Consider the following 20163-nt stretch of genomic DNA (forward strand, 5'->3'; position numbering starts at 1 on the left):
AGTTTGAATGTGTTATCACATTATTATCAAAATGAAAAAGTCTGTTCTCCAATCAAATCATCAGATATAAAATGTCCAGCAGGTAGGAAATGGGTGTAAAAGAAGTAAGGCCAATGTAATGTAAACTTATATAGGATACAAAAATTAGGACTATACAGTATCAGAATAATGTAATATACAATATAGTATATTAACCACTTAAGGACCTCCACATGGCAGTGTACGTTGGGGCAATGGCACCGACAGGCACAAGCACGTACATGTATGTGCTCGCCTTTCAGCGGGTGGGGGGTCCGATTGGCCCCCCTCCCGCTGGATGCTGCGGTCCGTTTCGCTTCAGGAGTGATCCGGGATGAGGGGATGGCCGTTGGTTTCTGGCCATCCCCTCTCGATCGCTCCTGGTGAATGAGAAGCTTCCCCCGCTGTGTATAGTAAACACAGGCAGGGAGGAAGTGATGTCATTCTCCTCGGGGCAGTCTTATTGACCGGACTACGAGGAGAACAGTGAAAGTAAGTGTGCACCAACACTACACTGACATGTAGGTACACATAGGCACACAACCCCCCCCCCCCCCCCCCATTTATTTACTGATCACTGCATTTAGTGTCAGTTGTGACAGTAAAAACTGTCAGGGCAGTTAGTGTTAGGTCCAGGGTAGCCCCCTACCCCCCCAATAAAGGTTTAACCCCCTGATTGCCCCTAGAGTTAACCCTTTCACCCCCTTTTGCCAGTGTCAATAACCGATCGTTTTTCTGATCGCTGCATTAGTGTCACTGGTGCCGCTAGGTAGCTAGTTATTTTTTTAGGTTCACCGCCAGGTTTTTATAGCGCTAGGTACCCCTATATACTACTCAATAATGGTTTTAACCCCCTGATTGCCCCTAGTTAACCCTTTCACCAGCGATCACTGTATAAGTGCCACTGGTGACGCTGGTTAGCCAGCTAGTTATTTAGGTTCCCCGTCAGGTTTTTATATAGCGCCAGGGACCCCCATATACTACCTAATAAAGATTTTAACCCCCTGATTGTCCCTAGTTAACCCTTTCACCAGTGATCACTGTATAAGTGTTACGGGTGACTCTGGTTAGTTTACTTTTTATAGCATCAGGGCACCTACCATTTATTACCCAATAAAGGTTTAACCCCCTGATCACCGGGCGGGTGATATCAATTAGGTTTTAGGGTCAGGGTCTACGTCGCCCCAGGCAGCACTAGGTTAGTGGCAGTACCGCTAACACCCACCCGCAAAGCATAAACCTCCCATAGTGGTATAGAATCTGAACACATCAATATCTGATCTGATCAGATCTATACTAGCGTCCCCAGCAGTTTAGGGTTCCAAAAAAACGCATTGTTAGCAGGATCAGCCCAGATACCTGCTAGCACCTGCGTTTTGCCCCTCTGCCCAGCCCACCCAAGTGCAGTATCGATCGATCACTGTCACTTACAAAACACTAAACACATAACTGCAGCGATCGCAGAGTCAGGCCTGATCCCTGCGATCGCTAACAGTTTTTTTTGGTAGCATTTTATATTTAAATCCGGAAGGCAGTGCTTGATTTTCAGGGTCCCGTACGTGGCTAGCCTCCCAAAAAGTCCCCCACATGTGGTATCCCCCTACTCAGGAGAAGCAGCAGAATTTATTTTGGGGTGTAATTTCACTTATCCCCATAGCATGTGTGAGCAATATATCATTTAGTGACAACTTTGTGCAAAAAAAAATATAATTTTAATATTCCCGCAACTTGTGGCAAAATATAAAATATTCCATGGACTCAACATGCCTCTCAGTAAATAGCTTGGGGTGTCTACTTTCCAAAATGGGGTCATTTGGGAGGTTTTGTGCTATTTTGGCATTTTATGGCCTTCGAAACTGTGATAGGTAGTGAGGAGTGAAATCAAAAATTTGCACCCTTAGAAATCCTGAAGGCAGTGATTGGATTTTCGGGGTGCCCTACGTGGCTAGACTCCCAAAAAGTCCCATATATGTGGTATCCCCGTACTCAGGAGAAGCAGCAGAATATATTTTGGGGTGAAATTCCACATATAACTATGGCATGTGTGAGCAATATATCATTTAGTGACAACTTTTTGTAAACTTTTTTTTTTGTGTCATTATTCAATCAATTGGGACAAAAAAAAAAATTCAATGGGCTCAATATGCCCCTCAGCAATTTCCTTGGGGTTTAAGGGGAAAACACTGCGCTACAATTTAGTATATATGGAAAGAGGCCTCAACAGCCAAAAACAGCAGCCAACACCAAAAAACAAACAAAGTTCAACAAACAAAATAATACAAATAGTGTAGCGCTTCACTAATGAATGTGGTCAGCATAAATTATATGAATAAAGGCAAAAATAATATAAATATGAATGCCTAAAGAAAAGTCCAATATTGGCCGCACATTCCACTATGTAGCAGGCCCAAGGGTGGCCGAACCGTCACAGAGGGGGGAAATTGGACTGGGCGGATGTATTCATGCGAGTCTGCTTGACTGTAACATCAGAGAAGAATGGATAAAATACTTCTTACCGACTTAGTTGGACCCATACAGTCATATGACAGTTGAGTCTAGAAGGCTTTAGGTCACAGTTTGGGACCGAGGAGTACGAAGAGGGAGGTCTGTTGAGCTGATGGATGAGCTCAAAACGATTGTAGGCCCTGTGATGGATCCTTTCAAATGGAACGTCAAGGGTGTATGTAGTCAATCTCAGACGTAGCCCGTTGTATTGATGCTCCAATCTCACCCGAATAGGGAGGGAGACGTTGTGGGGGTTCAAGCCAGAGAAACAGAAAAAATGAAAAAAGAAAAAAGGCTCCACATGGTGCAGGTCAGACGGTATAAAAAAGGTTGATTTATTGAAGTCAAAAAATAATTAATGACTTAGTGATCACATAGACAGTCTAAAATAGAAATTAAAAGCAATGTAGGGTGCCAACAGCTCGCCCAACGCGTTTCGACATATGTGTCTTCTACAGGGGCATGTTGGGGCCCACCACATTGCTAGCAAATATATAAGGAGTCAGAGAGGGGTTCCGCCTACCAAAGGGCGGGGAATCCTATCTCGGACAGCCTCTTAAAGATACAATGAACATTTAATCAAATCAGAGAAAACATGTTTAAACACAACAAATAAATATAAATAAGATATAAAAATGTCACTGATACAAGCTATCGACTTAATTTAGTGACAAAAAATATAAGAGTAAGCCACCACATTCACAGATGGATATCCCTAAGTTAATCATAATATTGAAGGTCTAATCTAACATAAAAATGCAAGAAAATCTAGTATATAAAAGGCATCCCCAGAAATCGCATCCAGCACCAATGCAAATTGTTAAATTAATATAGTGACAAAAATAAATAAGCCATCATGTTCGCAAATAAATATCTCTAAATTAATCATATTAGACATGGCCTCATCTAACATAAAAATGCAAGAAAATCCAATGCACATACAGGACATATAGAAATCGCATCAAATGCCACTGCTAAAAGATCGGACATATACCACCTATTTCACATAAACTAAACTGCAACACCACATAAAATGACCTGTTTGCATTTGTGTAGTGTAATAGAAGGAACTGTGAGGGTCTGTATATTGTCCTCATTGTGCTGTTTGAATGTCTCAGACTTATTTTACTAACCGTAAGTGGCCAGGAAAGTGTATATCAGTAACCATAGTGATAGTCCTTACGTGTGGTGGGCCCCAACATGCCCCTGTAGAAGACACATATGTCGAAACGCGTTGGGCGAGCTGTTGGCACCCTACATTGCTTTTAATTTCTATTTTAGACTGTCTATGTGATCACTAAGTCATTAATTATTTTTTGACTTCAATAAATCAACCTTTTTTATACCGTCTGACCTGCACCATGTGGAGCCTTTTTTCTTTTTTCATTTTTTCTGTTTCTCTGGCTTGAACCCCCACAACGTCTCCCTCCCTATTCGGGTGAGATTGGAGCATCAGTACAACGGGCTACGTCTGAGATTGACTACATACACCCTTGACGTTCCATTTGAAAGGATCCATCACAGGGCCTACAATCGTTTTGAGCTCATCCATCAGCTCAACAGACCTCCCTCTTCGTACTCCTTGGTCCCAAACTGTGACCTAAAGCCTTCTAGACTCAACTGTCATATGACTGTATGGGTCCAACTAAGTCGGTAAGAAGTATTTTATCCATTCTTCTCTGATGTTACAGTCAAGCAGACTCGCATGAATACATCCGCCCAGTCCAATTTCCCCCCTCTGTGACGGTTCGGCCACCCTTGGGCCTGCTACATAGTGGAATGTGCGGCCAATATTGGACTTTTCTTTAGGCATTCATATTTATATTATTTTTGCCTTTATTCATATAATTTATGCTGACCACATTCATTAGTGAAGCGCTACACTATTTGTATTATTTAATTTCCTTGGGGTGTCTACGTTCCAAAATGGGTTTCATTTGGGGGGTTTTGTACTGCCCTGCCATTTTAGCACCTCAAGAAATGAGATAGGCAGTCATAAATTAAAAGCTGCGTAAATTCCAGAAAATGTACTCTAGTTTGTAGACACTATAACTTTTGCGCAAACCAATAAATATAAGGTTATTGACATTTTTTTTTACTAAAGACATGTGGCTGAATAAATTTTGCCCTAAATGTATGACTAAAATTTAGTTTATTCGATTTTTTCTTATAACAAAAAGTAGAAAATATATTTTTTTCTCGAAATTTTCGGTCTTTTTCCATTTATATCGCAAAAAATAAAAATCGCAGAGGCAATCAAATACCATCAAAAGAAAGCTCTATTTGTGGGAAGAAAAAGACGCAAATTTTGTTTGGGTACAACATTGCATGACCGCGCAATTACCAGTTAAAGCAGTGCAGTGCGAAATTGTAAAAAGACCTCTGGTCCTTAGGCTGACAATTGGTCCGGGGCTGAAGTGGTTAAAGTTAAAGGCCCCTTACCATGTGATCAGCTGTCAGCCAATGACAGATGTAAACAGAAGATCGGTAATCTTTTTTTTTTTTCCTCCTCACACTGCCAGCGCGAGGAGAAAAAAAAAAGATGATCACCGGCTTCTGTACAAGGGACAGAGGCAAAGTTGCCTCATCTGTGGCAACCAGTACCACCTGCCAGTGCCCACAGTTGCCACAAATCAGTACCCACCAGTGCCACCTATCAATGCCCACAATTGCCATCTATGCCCACCAGTGGTGCCAATCAGTGCCTCATAAGTGCCACCTAGCAGTGTCACCTACCAGTGGCGATCAGTGCCCATCACTGCCACCTATCAGCGCCCATCAGTGCCAGCAATCAGCGCCACCTATCAATGCCCTTCAGTGCTGCCCATCAGTGCCACCCATCAGTGCCACTCATCAGTGCCCACCAATGCCACCTATCAGTGCCCACCAGTGCCACCTCATGAGTGCCCACCAGTACCATCTATTAGTGCCCATCAATGCAGCCTATCGGTACCCATCAGTGCCGCTTAATGAAGGAGTAAAATTACCTGTTTGCAACATGTCTTAAATAATATAAAAAGGTTTTGTATTTAAAAAAAAAAAAAAATTGGTCTTTTTAAAAAAAAATTATGAAAAACAAAAACCCCAGAGGTGATCAAATACTACCAAAAGAAAGCTCTGTTTGTGGGGAAAAAATTATAAAAATTTGATTTGGGTACAGTGTTGTATGATCACTACGAGAAATCTCTTGAGCTGCAGCTCCTCTGAGCTCCACAAGGTGGTGATCTCACCTTTACCTAGACAGGAAGTCTCTATGGAATACAGACAGAAAGTGATGTCAAACATAAACAAGACATTCCATTTGGAAAGATGTCGAGAGAAGACAATGCTGGAACTGACGGCAGAGGAGGTACTAGGTAGATTCAAGGGGGATCAGTTAATGATTAATATATTTCTCTTCCAAATCTGGCCATACATGGTTCAGTTTTATTGTTCATCCAGCGGGATGAGTGAAAAAATTTAAGTGATTTCCCCCATCCACACATTGGAGGGGGATGGGGGAATCCTCCCAGCTGCACTATTGTATTCTGACAAGCCAAGGAGGAGGAGGTGGCATCACCCAATCCGGGGGAAGTCAGAGGTGGACTGGACAGGACAACGGCATGAGAGGACTCATCTCACTGAGCTCCTGCTGCCGATCTTTCTCTTTCTGCGGCCGCCCTACTGTCACCATTGGCTCCTGCTTCCACCCACAGCTGCCTGTGTCCCTGCAGAGCCCTCCGGCAGAACAGAGAGGAAGGAGCGGGACCGAATCTCCAACATGGCACCACCTCGGCACTGCCACAAAGATCCCCACAAGGTGCTGAGAAACAGGACTACAGAGTCCTTACAGGAGGAACCAGGACAAGCCTGCAAAGCAGCCAGCTAAGAGACCAGCCAGGGAGGGACATGCTGCTTTATGTACACAAGATGTCCTCTCCATCCACTCTGCGGGGGGAGATGTACAGGACATGCAGGAGGACACAGGGGGAGGGGGAATGGATTACTGTCCTGCCCTCCATGCCCTGTGTTCTGCACCCTTCTCCTGCACCTCATGTCCTGTGCTGACCTGCACCCTTCACCCCGTGTCTTGCATTCTGCACCCCGCACCCCATGTCCTGCACCTCGCAAATGACTTACCTTGCCCTGGGCGCTGACAGCCCATGCTACACTAATAAAAACTGTCTCCTAACTTTTTTAGCTGGCTCCTAGATTCAAATCTAATTTGTCAAGCCCTGCATTAAAGTGGTTGTAAACCCTTACAACACACTTTGACCTACAGATAAGCCTAGATTAAGGCTTACCTGTAGGTCCAAGAAATATCTCCTAAACCTACACGGTTTAGGAGATATTTGCCGGAAGACAGGCACCGCTGTCTACGGCGCATGCACCGTAGACAGCAGCGCGCAGGCGCACTGAGCGCGGCATCTTCAACGACGGAGATGCCGCGCGTGTCGGTTCCTGTGCGCATGCGCGGGAGTGACGTCATTGCGGGTTCGCTGAATGACAGCGGCAGAGCTGCGAGACCCCACCGAGAAGATGGATGCGCCGGACTACAGGGGACAGCGGTGACTTCGTCTCTTGGATGCGCTCGTCTGTTGGTTGTCCTGACCTTTATCCTGATTCCTGGATCTCCTCCTCATCTCTCCTCCATATCCTCTTACACAGCTTTTCTCCACACCTGCAGTGATCCCGGGGGGTGGAAACTTGGCACCAGCACTCAGCAAAATCCATCCCCACCATTAGGAGCTCTGGAGAAAATTGTCTGCTATTTACACTCCGTTCCTCCGCACGTCACCTCATCACATGAGAGCTTACTTTCACACATTCCTGACAGATTTCTGTATGGTAAAGGTCAAAGTTCACTCTTCAGTTTAGGAGAGGAAGGACACACCCAGGAACAATGATTTGGTTTGTACAGGAGCCTCGTATAGAGGACCCCTCAAATCTCCCCATCCAAATGTCCCTCCATCCAGAGTCTATATGTCCTATGACATCACACTGACCTCACAGCTCCTCCTCCGAATGTCCCTCCATCCAGAGTCTATATGTCCTATGACATCACACTGACCTCACAGCTCCTCCTCCCAATGTCCCTCTATTTGGCTTTTTTTCTGATGCTCTTAGGATGTGGGCGGACCCTTGGCATCTTCACTAGCAAAGTAGGACTGTTGATCCTTCATTGTATGTAATGATGTCAGAATGCCTGCAACGCATTTTTAACCTGCATAGTGTGGGGGTCCTGTGTGGGTAAATTATAACTCAGTCTGAAGTGAGAATTTAATAAAATGGAGACCTGAATGATGAGGTGAGGAGGATTCTGGGAATATCATTTGATTTTGCTCTTTGTGTTCAGATCTAGAGTTTTCCTCCTGTGAATTCTGGTGATCATATGACATCACATTGCCTCCACCTCCCTCCCTGATAGAATAGAGAAATACAAAGAAGATTCTAGAAGTCACCAGAGAGATGATGGAGGAGAGGTGAGGAGGATTCTGGGAATTCTGGGACATTATCCAGTAACAGACAAGGGATGTGTCTGGATGGTGACTGTATCATTGTGTGTGTCAGGTTCCTATAAGGTGTCAGGATGTCACTGTCTATTTCTCCATGGAGGAGTGGGAGTATTTAGAAGGACACAAGGATCTCTACAAGGACGTCATGATGGACAATCAGCCGCCCCTCACATCACCGGGTAAGAGGAGACTTTATTGTAAAGGAGAGAGCAGTACGGAGGCTCCACCTAGATCCCCCATCATCTGATAAACACATAGAAACAATGTATTCAGTCAGTGTGTGTGTTTCCTACAGATGGATCCAGTAATGGGAACCCACCAGAGAGATGTCCCCGTCCTCTGTATTCCCGGGATTCCACACAGGAAGATCACACCATCCCTCACCATCATCAGGTAGATGAGGAACAATCACTGACAGTATCATTAGGATCTGTACATTATCTGCATTGTTACCACTGATGTCATTTTTATTATATATTCAGAGTGGAAACCTGAGAGATTCTAAAGTTGAGGATAAAGAAGAGATAAAAGAGGAGGATGATGAGGATGGGGTGATGGAGGAGTCAAAGTTTCTAAAAGAACACAAAGATCTGTACCAGGACACCATGGTGGAGTCATCCAGCTACAGAAACCCACCAGAGAGATGTCCCCGTCCTCTGTATTCCCGGGATTCCACACAGGAAGATCACACCATCCCCCACCATCATCAGGTAGATGAGGAACAATCACTGATAGTATCATTAGGATCTGTACATTATCTGCATTGTTACCACTGATGTCATTTTTATTATATATTCAGAGTGGAAACCTGAGAGATTCTAAAGTTGAGGATAAAGAAGAGATAAAAGAGGAGGATGATGAGGATGGGGTGATGGAGGAGTCAAAGTTTCTAAAAGAACACAAAGATCTGTACCAGGACGCCATGGTGGAGTCATCCAGCTACAGAAACCCACCAGAGAGATGTCCCCGTCCTCTGTATTCCCGGGATTCCACACAGGAAGATCACACCATCCCCCACCATCATCAGGTAGGTGAGGAACAATCACTGATAGTATCATTAGGATCTGTACATTATCTGCATTGTTACCATTGATGTCATTTTTATTCTATATTCAGAGTGGAAACCTGAGAGATTCTAAAGTTGAGGTTAAAGAAGAGATAAAAGAGGAGGATGATGAGGATGGGGTGATGGAGGAGTCAGAGTCTCTAAAAGAACACAAAGATCTGTACCAGGACACCATGGTGGAGTCATCCAGCTACAGAAACCCACCAGAGAGATGTCCCCGTCCTCTGTATTCCCGGGATTCCACACAGGAAGATCACACCATCCCACACCTTTATCAGGTAGATGATTGACAATTATTAGTAGTTCTGATTTATACACAGCATGTTTTTTTACATTGAATGTTTTAATATATATTCAGAGTGGAAACCTCTGGGATGATAATATTGATGTTAAAGAGGAGCACGGGGGGGGGGAGTGGCTAGGATGTAGACAGGACAGGACATGTTTCCAAAGCTCCACTGAATCCTTCTACATCCCACTCCATCACCTGGCACTCCTTAGCTCTTGTGGACTGATATTGCTGCATAAGCAGAGGGGGAACACGTAGGATTAATGTCTACTCGAAAATCGGCTTCAGCTCCCCAGATTACCCTGTCTCAAAAAACAGCAGCAGCGCGGCATGTGCGGGACACAAAGCCTTGTCTCACTCTCCTGGCAAGTCTTTAGCGCACATGAGATTGCAGCAAAGAGCTCCAGAGGGGGTCCCTCGGCGGTAACTGATACACCATCTGCACTGAAGGGTATGAATCTGCAGCCGGAGGGGGATCTCCCAGCAGCGGACCTTACTACTTTGGAGCACAGAGGTGGGGCCGTTGGCCTACTTCAGTCTTCCTGGTTATGTTTCTATATACTTTGAAAAGCTATTATGGCTCTGTCGGTTAAAGTACTGTCTTGGAATATACAGAGTCTTAATGACAAAGTGAAAAGGACAGCAATGTTTAACCACTTGACCACTGGGCACTTAAACACCCTTAATAACCAGACCAATTTTCAGCTTTTGATGCTCTCACATTTTGAATGACAATTACTCAGTCATGCAACACTGGACCTTTATGAATTTTTATTTTTTTCACACAAATAGAGCTTTATTCTGGTGGTATTTAATCACCTCTCGGTTTTTTATTTTTTGTGCTATAAAAGAAAAAAGACAGAAAATTCTGTAAAAAAATGAATTTTTCTTTGTTTCTGTTATAAAATTTAGCAGATTAGTAATTTTTTCTTCATAAATTTTGGCCAAAATTTATACCACTACATATCTTTGGTAAAAATAAGTACAAATTGGTGGATATTATTTGGTCTTTGTGAAAGTTATAGAGTCCACAAGCTATGGTGCCAATATCTGAAAATTTATCACAACAGAAGTACTGACGACCTATTTCAATTCTTGAGACCCTAACATGCCAGAAAAGTACAAATACCCCCCAAATGACCCCTTTTTGGAAATAAGACATTCCAAGGTATTTAGTAAGAGGCATGAAGAGTTTTTTGAAGTTGTCATTTTTTTCCCACAATTCTTTGCAGAATCAAGATTTTTTTTTCCTTTTTTGTTTTTCCACAAAATTGTCATATTATCAGTTTATTTCTCACACACAGCATATGCATACCACAAATTACACCTCAAAACAGATTCTGCTATTACTCCCGAGTACGGCGATACCACATGTGTGAGACTTTTACACAGTGTGACCACATACAGAGGCCCAACATGCAGGGAGCGCCATCAGGTGTTCTGGAGCACCCAGGACAATTCTGACATTTCTCTCCTACATGTAAAAATCATCATTTATTTGCTACAAAATGACATAGAACCCCAAAACATTATATATTTTTTTTAGCAAAGACCCTAGAGAATACAATGATGGTCGTTGCAAATTTTATCTCACACGGTATTTGCGCAGTAATTTTTCAAACGTGTTTTTTTGGAGGGAAAAAGTTTTGGGCTTAAAAAAAAAACAGTAAAGTTAGCCCAATTTTTGCATAAAGTGAAAGATGAAGTTATGCTGAGTAAATAGATAAAGAACATGTCACTGTTCAAAATTGCACATGCCAGTGGAATGGCGCCAAATGTCGCTACTTAAAGAGGAAGTAAACCCTGATGGGTTTACTTCCTCTTTTTTTCCCTGCAAAGGTAAAGCATAATGGACTACTATGCATCGCATAGTAGCTCATTATGTGTCACTTACCTGACACAGGAGCCAGCGAAGTCGCCGCTGTCCCCTGTAGTCCGCCGCATCCATGTTGCTTGTGGCGTCTCGCAGCTCCGACGAATCACAGCGGCGCAACCGCGATGACGTCACTCCCGCGCATGCGCACGGGAGTCGACAAATTAGGCAAATCCATTCTATCCATTTTAGTGCGATCACTTTTATTCCTATTACAAGGAATGTAAACATCCCTTGTAATAGGAATATGGGATGACAGGTCCTCTTTACAGTGAGATCTGGGGGTCAATAAGACCTCACATCTAGGCTGGGAAGCCTGAAATAAAAATAAAAAAATAAATAAAAAGATTCCGGCTTTGATCGTATTGGCGAGTTCGTAGAAGCACCGGAGGGCGGTGAGGGGCGTCTATGGCTGGGTATCTCCGAGTATGGCTGGGTATCTCCGAGTATGGCTGGGTATCTCCGTGTATGGCTGGGTATTGCAGGGTATCTCCAAGTATGGCTGGGTATGGCACTTTATGGCAGGGTATTGCAGAGTATTGGCGGGGTATTGCAGAGTATTGGCGGGGTATTGCAGAGTATTGGCGGGGTATTGGAGAGTATTGGCGGGGTATTGGAGAGTATTGGCGGGGTATTGGAGAGTATTGGCGGGGTATTGGAGAGTATTGGCAGGGTATTGGAGAGTATTGGCGAGTATTGCAGAGTATTGGGGGGTATTGCAGAGTATTAGCTGGTATTACAGAGTATTGCCAGGGTATGGAGGGGTTAAATTCGGTGAGCAGCGATGTGGGCACTGCAGATGCAGCCCACAGCGCTGCTGACACCGATCTCTTTCCCCTCCACTGTACAGATCGGTACAGAGAGGGGGAGGGAGGAACCGGCGTCATAACACGACGCTGGTTTGTTTACAAGTGATCACTCCGTCATTTGACGGAGTGATCACGTGGTAAACGGCCGCGATGAGCGGCCGTTTACCGTGATCCGTGATGCTCTCGTGTGCGCGCCCCAGGGGGCACGCGAGAGCAGAATTCTGGGAGGCCGTTAATTAACGGCCTCTCAGAGTTAAACAACCGCCCTGAAGCCGTTAATCGGCTATGGGCGGTTGTTAAGTGGTTAACTACTTGAAGGTGGTCAGACCACAAATTGTCCTTCTACAAGAGACGCATTTGGGTGGGAGCAAGGTGTTATTGCGAAGATCATGTATACAGCGTATGTTTCATGCTTCCTATTCTGCTTATGCGAGAGGGGTGACCATTTTACTCAGCAAGAGTATACCCTGCTCAATCCAGAAGGTGATCTCTGATCCACGGGGAGATATGTTATCTTAGTGGTGGATATATATCAAACAACCATTTATATATCACCCAGTTTTCAATCGCAATTGTTATACGAATTATTGGTGACACCCCTATATGCACCTTCCTCTTCTCCTGGATGGTGACTTTAATTCTATTCTTGGCGGTGATTTAGATACTTCCCAAGGGTGGCTTCCAATGATCTCCTCTCCTGAGTATCTGCTGCCCAACTCAATGAGTTGTGGCGGTGGAAGAACCCGGCTGTTCGGAGTTACTCCTGTCTCTCCTGGAGGCATAAAATGGCATCCAGAATCGATCTAGCTTTAGCCAATGACATTTGTCTCAAATTTGGTACATGAAGTCTCCTACTTGGTGGGTAGTATATCTGACCTCTATTACATAGTTACATAGTAGGTGAGGTTGAAAAAAGACACAAGTCCATCAAGTCCAACCTATGTGTGTGTGATTATATGTCAGTATTACATTGTATATCGTGTAAGCCCCCGTACACACGGTCAGAACATTCCGACAACAAAATCCGTCGTATTTTTTCCGAAACTGGTGTTGCATACACACAGTCGGACAAAGAAAAATCCGATCGTTCAGAACGTGATGACGTTATTTTGTTACGACGGGACTACGTTCAGGCTAGTAGCCAATAGCTTTGGTCTCGTAATTTGATCTGAGCATGCGTGGCACTTTGTCCGATCGGAATTCTCTACAAACAATCGGACAAAGTCCGATCGGAGCATGTTGTCGTAAAATGTTATATCCAGCTCTCAAACTTTGTTGGTCGGACATTCAGACGGAAAAAGTCAGATGGAGCCCACACACGGTCGGATTATCCGACAACACGGTCTGGTCGGACATTTTCCATCAGAATGTCCGACCGTGTGTACAAGGGCTAACTCTCTCACTGACAGCCAGGATGGGAGGAAATACATGGCAGCTTTCACCTGGTTAGCTACAAACGGAGCAGGTGGCACAGCAGGCAAAACTGCACATGTCAAACTTCGGGGACAAAAATGTGTCCTCTGCTGCAGGTACAGTGGTTTGGGATACATTTAAAGTGGTTGTAAACCCTTGCAAAACACTTTGACCTACAGGTAAGTCTAGATTAAGGCTTACCTGTAGGTCCAAGAAATATCTCCTAAACCTACACGGTTTAGGAGATATTTACTAAAAGACAGTGACAGCTGTCTACGGTGCATGCGCCGTAGACAGCGGGACGCAGGCGCGCTATTGCTGTTAGCAGCATGCCGCTGCTAACGCCGATATGCCGTTAGTGGCGGCTCCCGTGCGCATGCACGGGAGTGATGTCATCTCTGTTCCGGTGCTTTGAGTGGTCGGAGCAGTGATACCCGGAAGAAGATAGACGCTCCGGACTACAGGGAACAGCGGTGACATCGCTGGCTCCTGTGTCAGGTAAGTGACACATAATGGGCTACTATGCGATGTAGGGGTGCACCGAATGGGTTTTTTGGTGCTGAAACCGATACCGAAAATGAAAAATACACTAGGCCGAACACCGATACAGAAACAGCACCGATACCGAAACATATTTTAAAAAAAATATTTTTATACAGGAGATGGTCAGAGACTAGATACATGGTACAGGAGATGGTCAGAGACTGGGGACATGGTACAGGAGGTGGTCAGAGACTGGGGACATGGTACAGGAGGTGGTCAGAGACTGGGGACATGGTACAGGAGGTGGACAGAGACTGGGGACATGGTACAGGAGGTGGTCAGAGACAGGGAACATGGTACAGGAGATTGTCAGAGACTGGGGACATGGCACAGGAGGTGGTCAGAGACTGGGGACATGGTACAGGAGATGGTCATAGACAAGGGACATGGTACAGGAGATGGTCAGAGACTAGGGGACATGGGACAGGAGATGGTCAGAGACTGGGGACATGGGACAGGAGATGGTCAGAGACTGGGGACATGGTACAGGAGGTGGTCAGAGACTGGGGACATGGTACAGGAGGTGGTCAGAGACTGGGGACATGGTACAGGAGGTGGCCAGAGACTGGGAACATGGTACAGGAGGTGGTCAGAGACTGGGAACATGGTACAGGAGGTGGTCAGAGACCGGAGACATGGTTCAAGAGATTGTCAGAGACTGGGGACATGGTTCAAGAGATGGTCAGAGACTGGGGACATGGTACAGGAGATGGTCAGAGACTGAGGACATGGTACAGGAGATGGTCAGAGACTGGGGAGATGGTACAGGAGATGGTCAGACAGGGGACATGGTACAGGAGATGGTCAGAAAGGGGACATGGTACAGGAGATGGTCAGACAGGAGACATGGTACAGGAGATGGTCAGAGACTGGGGACATGGTTCAAGAGATGGTCAGAGACTGGGGACATGGTACAGGAGATGGTCAGAGACTGAGGACATGGTACAGGAGATGGTCAGAGACTGGGGACATGGTACAGGAGATGGTCAGACAGGGGACATGGTACAGGAGATGGTCAGAAAGGGGACATGGTACAGGAGATGGTCAGACAGGGGACACGGTACAGGAGATGGTCAGAGACAGGGGACACGGTACAGGAGATGGTCAGAGACAGAGGACACGGTACAGGAGATGGTCAGAGACAGAGGACACGGTACAGGAGACGGTCAGAGACAGAGGACACGGTACAGGAGATGGTCAGAGACAGAGGACACGGTACAGGAGATGGTCAGAGACAGAGGACACGGTACAGGAGATGGTCAGAGACTGGGGACACGGTACAGGAGATGGTCAGAGACTGGGGACACGGTACAGGAGATGGTCAGAGACTGGGGACATGGTACAGGAGATGGTCAGAGACAGAGGACACGGTACAGGAGATGGTCAGAGACTGGGGACACGGTACAGGAGATGGTCAGAGACTGGGGACATGGTACAGGAGATGGTCAGAGACAGAGGACGTGGTACAGGAGGCGTCCCCCATTGCAGGCCAGCGTCCCCCATTGCAGGCCAGTGTGCCTGTGTCCCATTGCAGGCCAGTGTGCCTGTGTCCCATTGAAGGCCAGTGTGCCTGTGTCCCATTGCAGCCAGTGTGCCTGTGTCCCATTGCAGCCAGTGTGCCTGTGTCCCATTGCAGCCAGTGTATCCCATTGCAGCCAGTGTGTCCCATTGAAGCCAATGTGTCCCATTTTGCAGCCAGTGTGCCTGTGTCCCATTTTGCAGCCAGTGTGCCTGTGTCCCATTTTGCAGCCAGTGTCCCATTTTGCAGCCAGCCTGTGCAGGGAAGAGAGGAGAGCCGCCTCCGCCGCCTGTTTAATCACAGCGCTGGTGTTCTGCCGTATAGTGTCCGGCCATCAAATAGTGTCCGGATCGTACTGCGCATGCGCAGTACGGAGCAGGCGACGCTTCGGAAAATCTCAGAAGCTGAACGGCGCCTGCGCCGTGAGTGGAGGTGGTAGCCCCACCATCCAAGCGGACATAGGGTTGTGAATATTAGAGGGCCCCTCGCGGGCGAGCTTCACTCGCCACGCTTCGGGCTCGGCCTCGCTGCGCTCGGCTCTTTTTTATTCCTGCTCTATGTCCACTTGGATAGTGGGGATAGAACCTGGACTCACAGCGCAGGTGCCGTTCATCCTCGGCAATTTTTGTAATCTATGTTGCTGTGTACTGCGCATGCGCAGTACACAGCGGACACTATCCGATGGAGAACGTTATTTGACGAGACACCGGGAACATCACAGCTTTCCTTTCAATAGCTGTGTGTTCCTGGCCGCGCCATCACACACATTGTCCGGGCACTTTTATAGACAGATCATCCGTCCAATTCTGCGGGTGATCTGTCTATCAAAGTGCCCGGACAATGGGGAGGGGTTGTGTGTGAAGGCGTGGCCGGGAACACCCAGCTATTGAAATGAAAGCTGTGATGTTCCCAGCACTGTGATCAAACAGGCAGTGGAGGCGGCTCTCCTGCGCTATACACCCCCCATGATGGGCGGCACCAGGGGCAGGGGGCAAAGCACTGCCCCCACCCAGGCCTCGCCCAATTTTCGGCTCCATTATCGGACGTTTTTCTCTTTCGGCAAATTGCATTTGCTTGCAAAAAGGGCATTTTCGGCCGATATGTTTCGGCGGCCCCAAATTTTGGTGCATTCCTAATGTGATGCATAGTAGCCCATTATGCTTTACCTTTGCAGGGAGACAAAGAGGAAGTAAACCCATCAGGGTTTACTTCCTCTTTAAGGCTGTGCTGAGGGGACAATACATATTGGCCATTAAGGCAGCTCACATTAAGGAAAAAAGGGAGTTGGGACTTTAGATGAAGCAATTGAATAGTGGAGGTCAATTACAATAAAAGGTATTTGTTTAATAACATAGATATCAAAACATTGCAACATTTATTCATTTCATATATGTACAAGGAGCATGCACAGGAGCTAAGCATGGTAAATAGGAGAGTACATGCATAACAATACATGATCAAAATAATAGATGTATAGATAAAAAATGGTGTGTACATGCAAAAAACAACATGCCTGATGCTGGCACATGCACACACATGGTATATATGTATCTACCAAATGGTATATAAACATCATAAAGTATAATGGTAGTAAGTAAATATGAATCCGTATGGGGTGTAGCTGTGGCATCAAGTAAAGCTCTACGCGTTTCGTGGGTATTCCCACTCAGGAGCCGATGCGACAGACATTCCTATGGAATATATATAAAGGCATAAAAAAACTTTGCTCAAGAAAAAAATACTCCAGAGTATTTTTAGTGTATATAGATGGAACACAATGCTGAGAGGGAAGCACTACAAACTGAGGAACATAGGTTGGCAACAACTTGCCTTGTTTGACACTAACTTAGCCCATACTACCTTGCTTCATAGGGTGGAGAACATTTTTGAAAAGGGTGACAAGAATGGCAAATTATTGGCACTGCTTGTGGCAGATCAGAGGGCACTGGTTAGTGTGCCATGTATCCGCTCTCGGGCAGGGGAACTGGTTAAAGACCTGGAGGAAATCATGAGTATTTTTGTTGAATACTACTGTTCGGTATATTCTCCAATTCCTGTATAGTGATGGACGAACTTCCGACGGGACGTTTCGCGAATGCGAAACGCGGCCGAAAGTTCGCGAACCGCAAAGTTTGCGGCGGCCCCCATTGACTTCAATGGCAGGCAAACTTTACAAACTTACAGGTCATATTTGCAGCCACAAAATAATTACTAGCTGTGCACACATAGTCCCACCACATGGCCAATGACATAACACATGTATGAGGTGAATCTGGGATCAACAACTACAAGCATTCTTTTTTTATATGTGAAATTCTGAAAATTCAGGACTGTGGAGCGCATGAAGGCAATGGAGGAGAGGGAAGGTCAGGGTAGGCAAAGAAGAGGGTGCAGGAGATGATCACCAGCACCGTGATATAGAGCACTGACACCTGCACCTTGATAGAGTGATCTGACACCAGCACCATGATAGAGAGCACTGACATCAGCAGCGTGACATAAAGCACTGACACCAGCACCGTGATATAGAGCACTGACACCTGCACGGTGATAGAGTGATCTGACACCAGCACCGTGATAGAGTGCACTGACACCAGCACCGAGATAGAGAGCACTAACAGCAGCACTGATACCAGCAACTTGCTGCTGGGCCCCAAAAATATGACACCGCTCAACCTCTTCAAACAGGAGGGTACGGGCATATAGTACGGTGTGCTTTTTTTGTACAAGGAAGTGAGCCAAATGAAGAAAGAAGGTCTGTGTGCTCGATTAAAAAAATCGTTTATAGACATATACATGGTCTACTGGTCACATGTGTTGAATTCCTCCGAGATTCATGCCTCATTCATTTTTAAAAATGTGAGGTAGTTAACACTGTCTTGAGCTAGGCGAGTACGCTTATCGGTCACGATCCCCCCCTGCTGCGCTGAACGTCCTTTCGGACAGGACGCTGGACGAGGGGCAAGCCAACAGTTCGATTGCAAATTGGGCAAGCTCTAGCCAGAGGTCAAGCCTGCCCACCCAGTAGTCCAGGGGTTCATCACTCCTCAGAGCGTCCACATCGGCCGTTAACCCAATGTAGTCGGACACCTGGCGGTCTAGGCGTTCCCTGATGCTGGATCCGGATGACACCTGTCGATGGGTCGGCTGAAAGAATGACCTCATATCCGAAGTCACCAACACATCTTCAAACCGGCCTCTTCTTGCAGGCGCTGTTGGATTGGTACCTGCAACTCCTTCTCTGGGAGTGGGAATTGCTCCTCTGCCAGCGCACTCAAAAGCAGAATGCAGCATTTCTCGAAGCAAGGCCTGGAAGTGCTCCATTCTGACAGCCCTCTGTGACGGCGGTAACATTTCCGCCATTTTGTGTTTGTACCGGGGGTCTAAGTACGTTGCCACCCAGTACTGGTCCTTGACCCTTATGCTTTTTATACGGGGGTCCCTGTTAAAACACTGGAGCATTTGCACTAAACTGGAAGCTGTGTGGTGGCCTGGCTCCTGCTCATCATCCAGGATAATGTTGTCCTCTTTATTCTCCTCTCCCCATCCACGCACAACAACAGGGATCACAGAAAGGTTTAAAGCATGCTCTTCTTGCTCCTCCTCATCCGCCCCGGCACCATCCTCCTCTGACTCCTCTTCAGACTCCTGTTGTTCACTTGTCTCAGATAGAGTAGCCCCCCCTGGGGAATTCATCCAGCATTGCGACTTCCTCATCTTCCCGCTCCTGCTCCTCCACAGCTTGATCAATGATATGACGCAATGCACGCTCCATAAAGAAGTCTGCATGCGTTGCACATGAGCAGCCACTGGCGCGTTGAAAAAAAACCCAGCTCCCCAGAACTTGTTCTGCCGCAGAGTTCATACAGGTAGACGTTAACTGCACGTTTCTGCTGGAGCAGCCTATCAAGCATATAGAAGGTTGAGTTCCATCGCGTCGGGCAATCGCAAATAAGATGTCTGACCGGCAGATTGTGTCGCCGCTGAATGTCAGCAAGGCGAGCCATGGCCGTGTAAGATCTTCTGAAATGGGCCGAGATTTTCCTTGCCTGCCGCAAGATGTCCTGGACCCCAGGGTATTTGACAACGAATCGTTGCACGACCAAGTTTAAGACGTGTGCCATGCATGGCACGTGCGTAATTTTGCCCTGTTTCGATGCGCTAAGCAGATTGGCACCGTTGTCACACACCACTTTACCAACTATCAAATTGAGCGTTGTTAGCCACTGATCTACCTGTGAACGCAAAGCTGAAAGGAGTGCAGGGCCAGTGTGGCTCTTGGCTTCCAGGCACAACAGACGCAGCACGGCATGGCAACGTCTCCCCTGGCATGTCGAATAGGTTCTGGGGAACTTGGGCGGCCCAGCGGAAGAGACGCTAGCAGCGGAAAAGGAAGAGTCAGTCGAGGAGAGGGAGGAGGATGGAGTAGAGCCAGGCCTGCATGCAATCCGTGGCGGTAAAACCAAATCTACACGGGTGCCATGGGTTACATGCTTGACGGCCGTCAGAAGGTTCACCCAGTGGGCAGTAAAAGTGATATACCTTCCCTGCCCGTGTTTGCTAGACCATGTGTCTGTGGTCAGATGTATCTTGGCACCAACACTGTGTGCCAGAGATACATTCACTTGCCGCT

The 20163-nt window shown here is 46.4% G+C and overlaps 1 protein-coding gene across 7 annotated transcripts in view; it reads left to right on the forward strand.

Annotated features, from left to right (window-relative positions):
- The window catches only part of LOC143989544 (uncharacterized), a 221041-nt gene that overhangs the window by 173968 nt on the left and 26910 nt on the right, over positions 1-20163 (forward strand). For 3 of the 7 annotated variants that reach the window (XM_077489706.1, XM_077489707.1, XM_077489705.1), the window contains exons 5-7: positions 8501-8728; positions 8818-9045; positions 9135-9362. In XM_077489706.1, the coding sequence (XP_077345832.1) occupies positions 8501-8728; positions 8818-9045; positions 9135-9362 (684 nt within the window). Of the gene's footprint in view, positions 1-5761; positions 5880-7858; positions 7986-8073; positions 8198-8313; positions 8412-8500; positions 8729-8817; positions 9046-9134; positions 9363-20163 lie in introns of those variants that run through there. The other 4 variants (XM_077489708.1, XM_077489709.1, XM_077489704.1 and 1 more) reach the window with 4 other exon arrangements.

Source organism: Lithobates pipiens, unplaced genomic scaffold, assembly GCF_037356315.1.
Source record: "Lithobates pipiens isolate NorthernLeopardFrog02 unplaced genomic scaffold, aLitPip1_a1.2 Scaffold_18, whole genome shotgun sequence".
Lineage (NCBI taxonomy): Eukaryota > Metazoa > Chordata > Amphibia > Anura > Ranidae > Lithobates > Lithobates pipiens.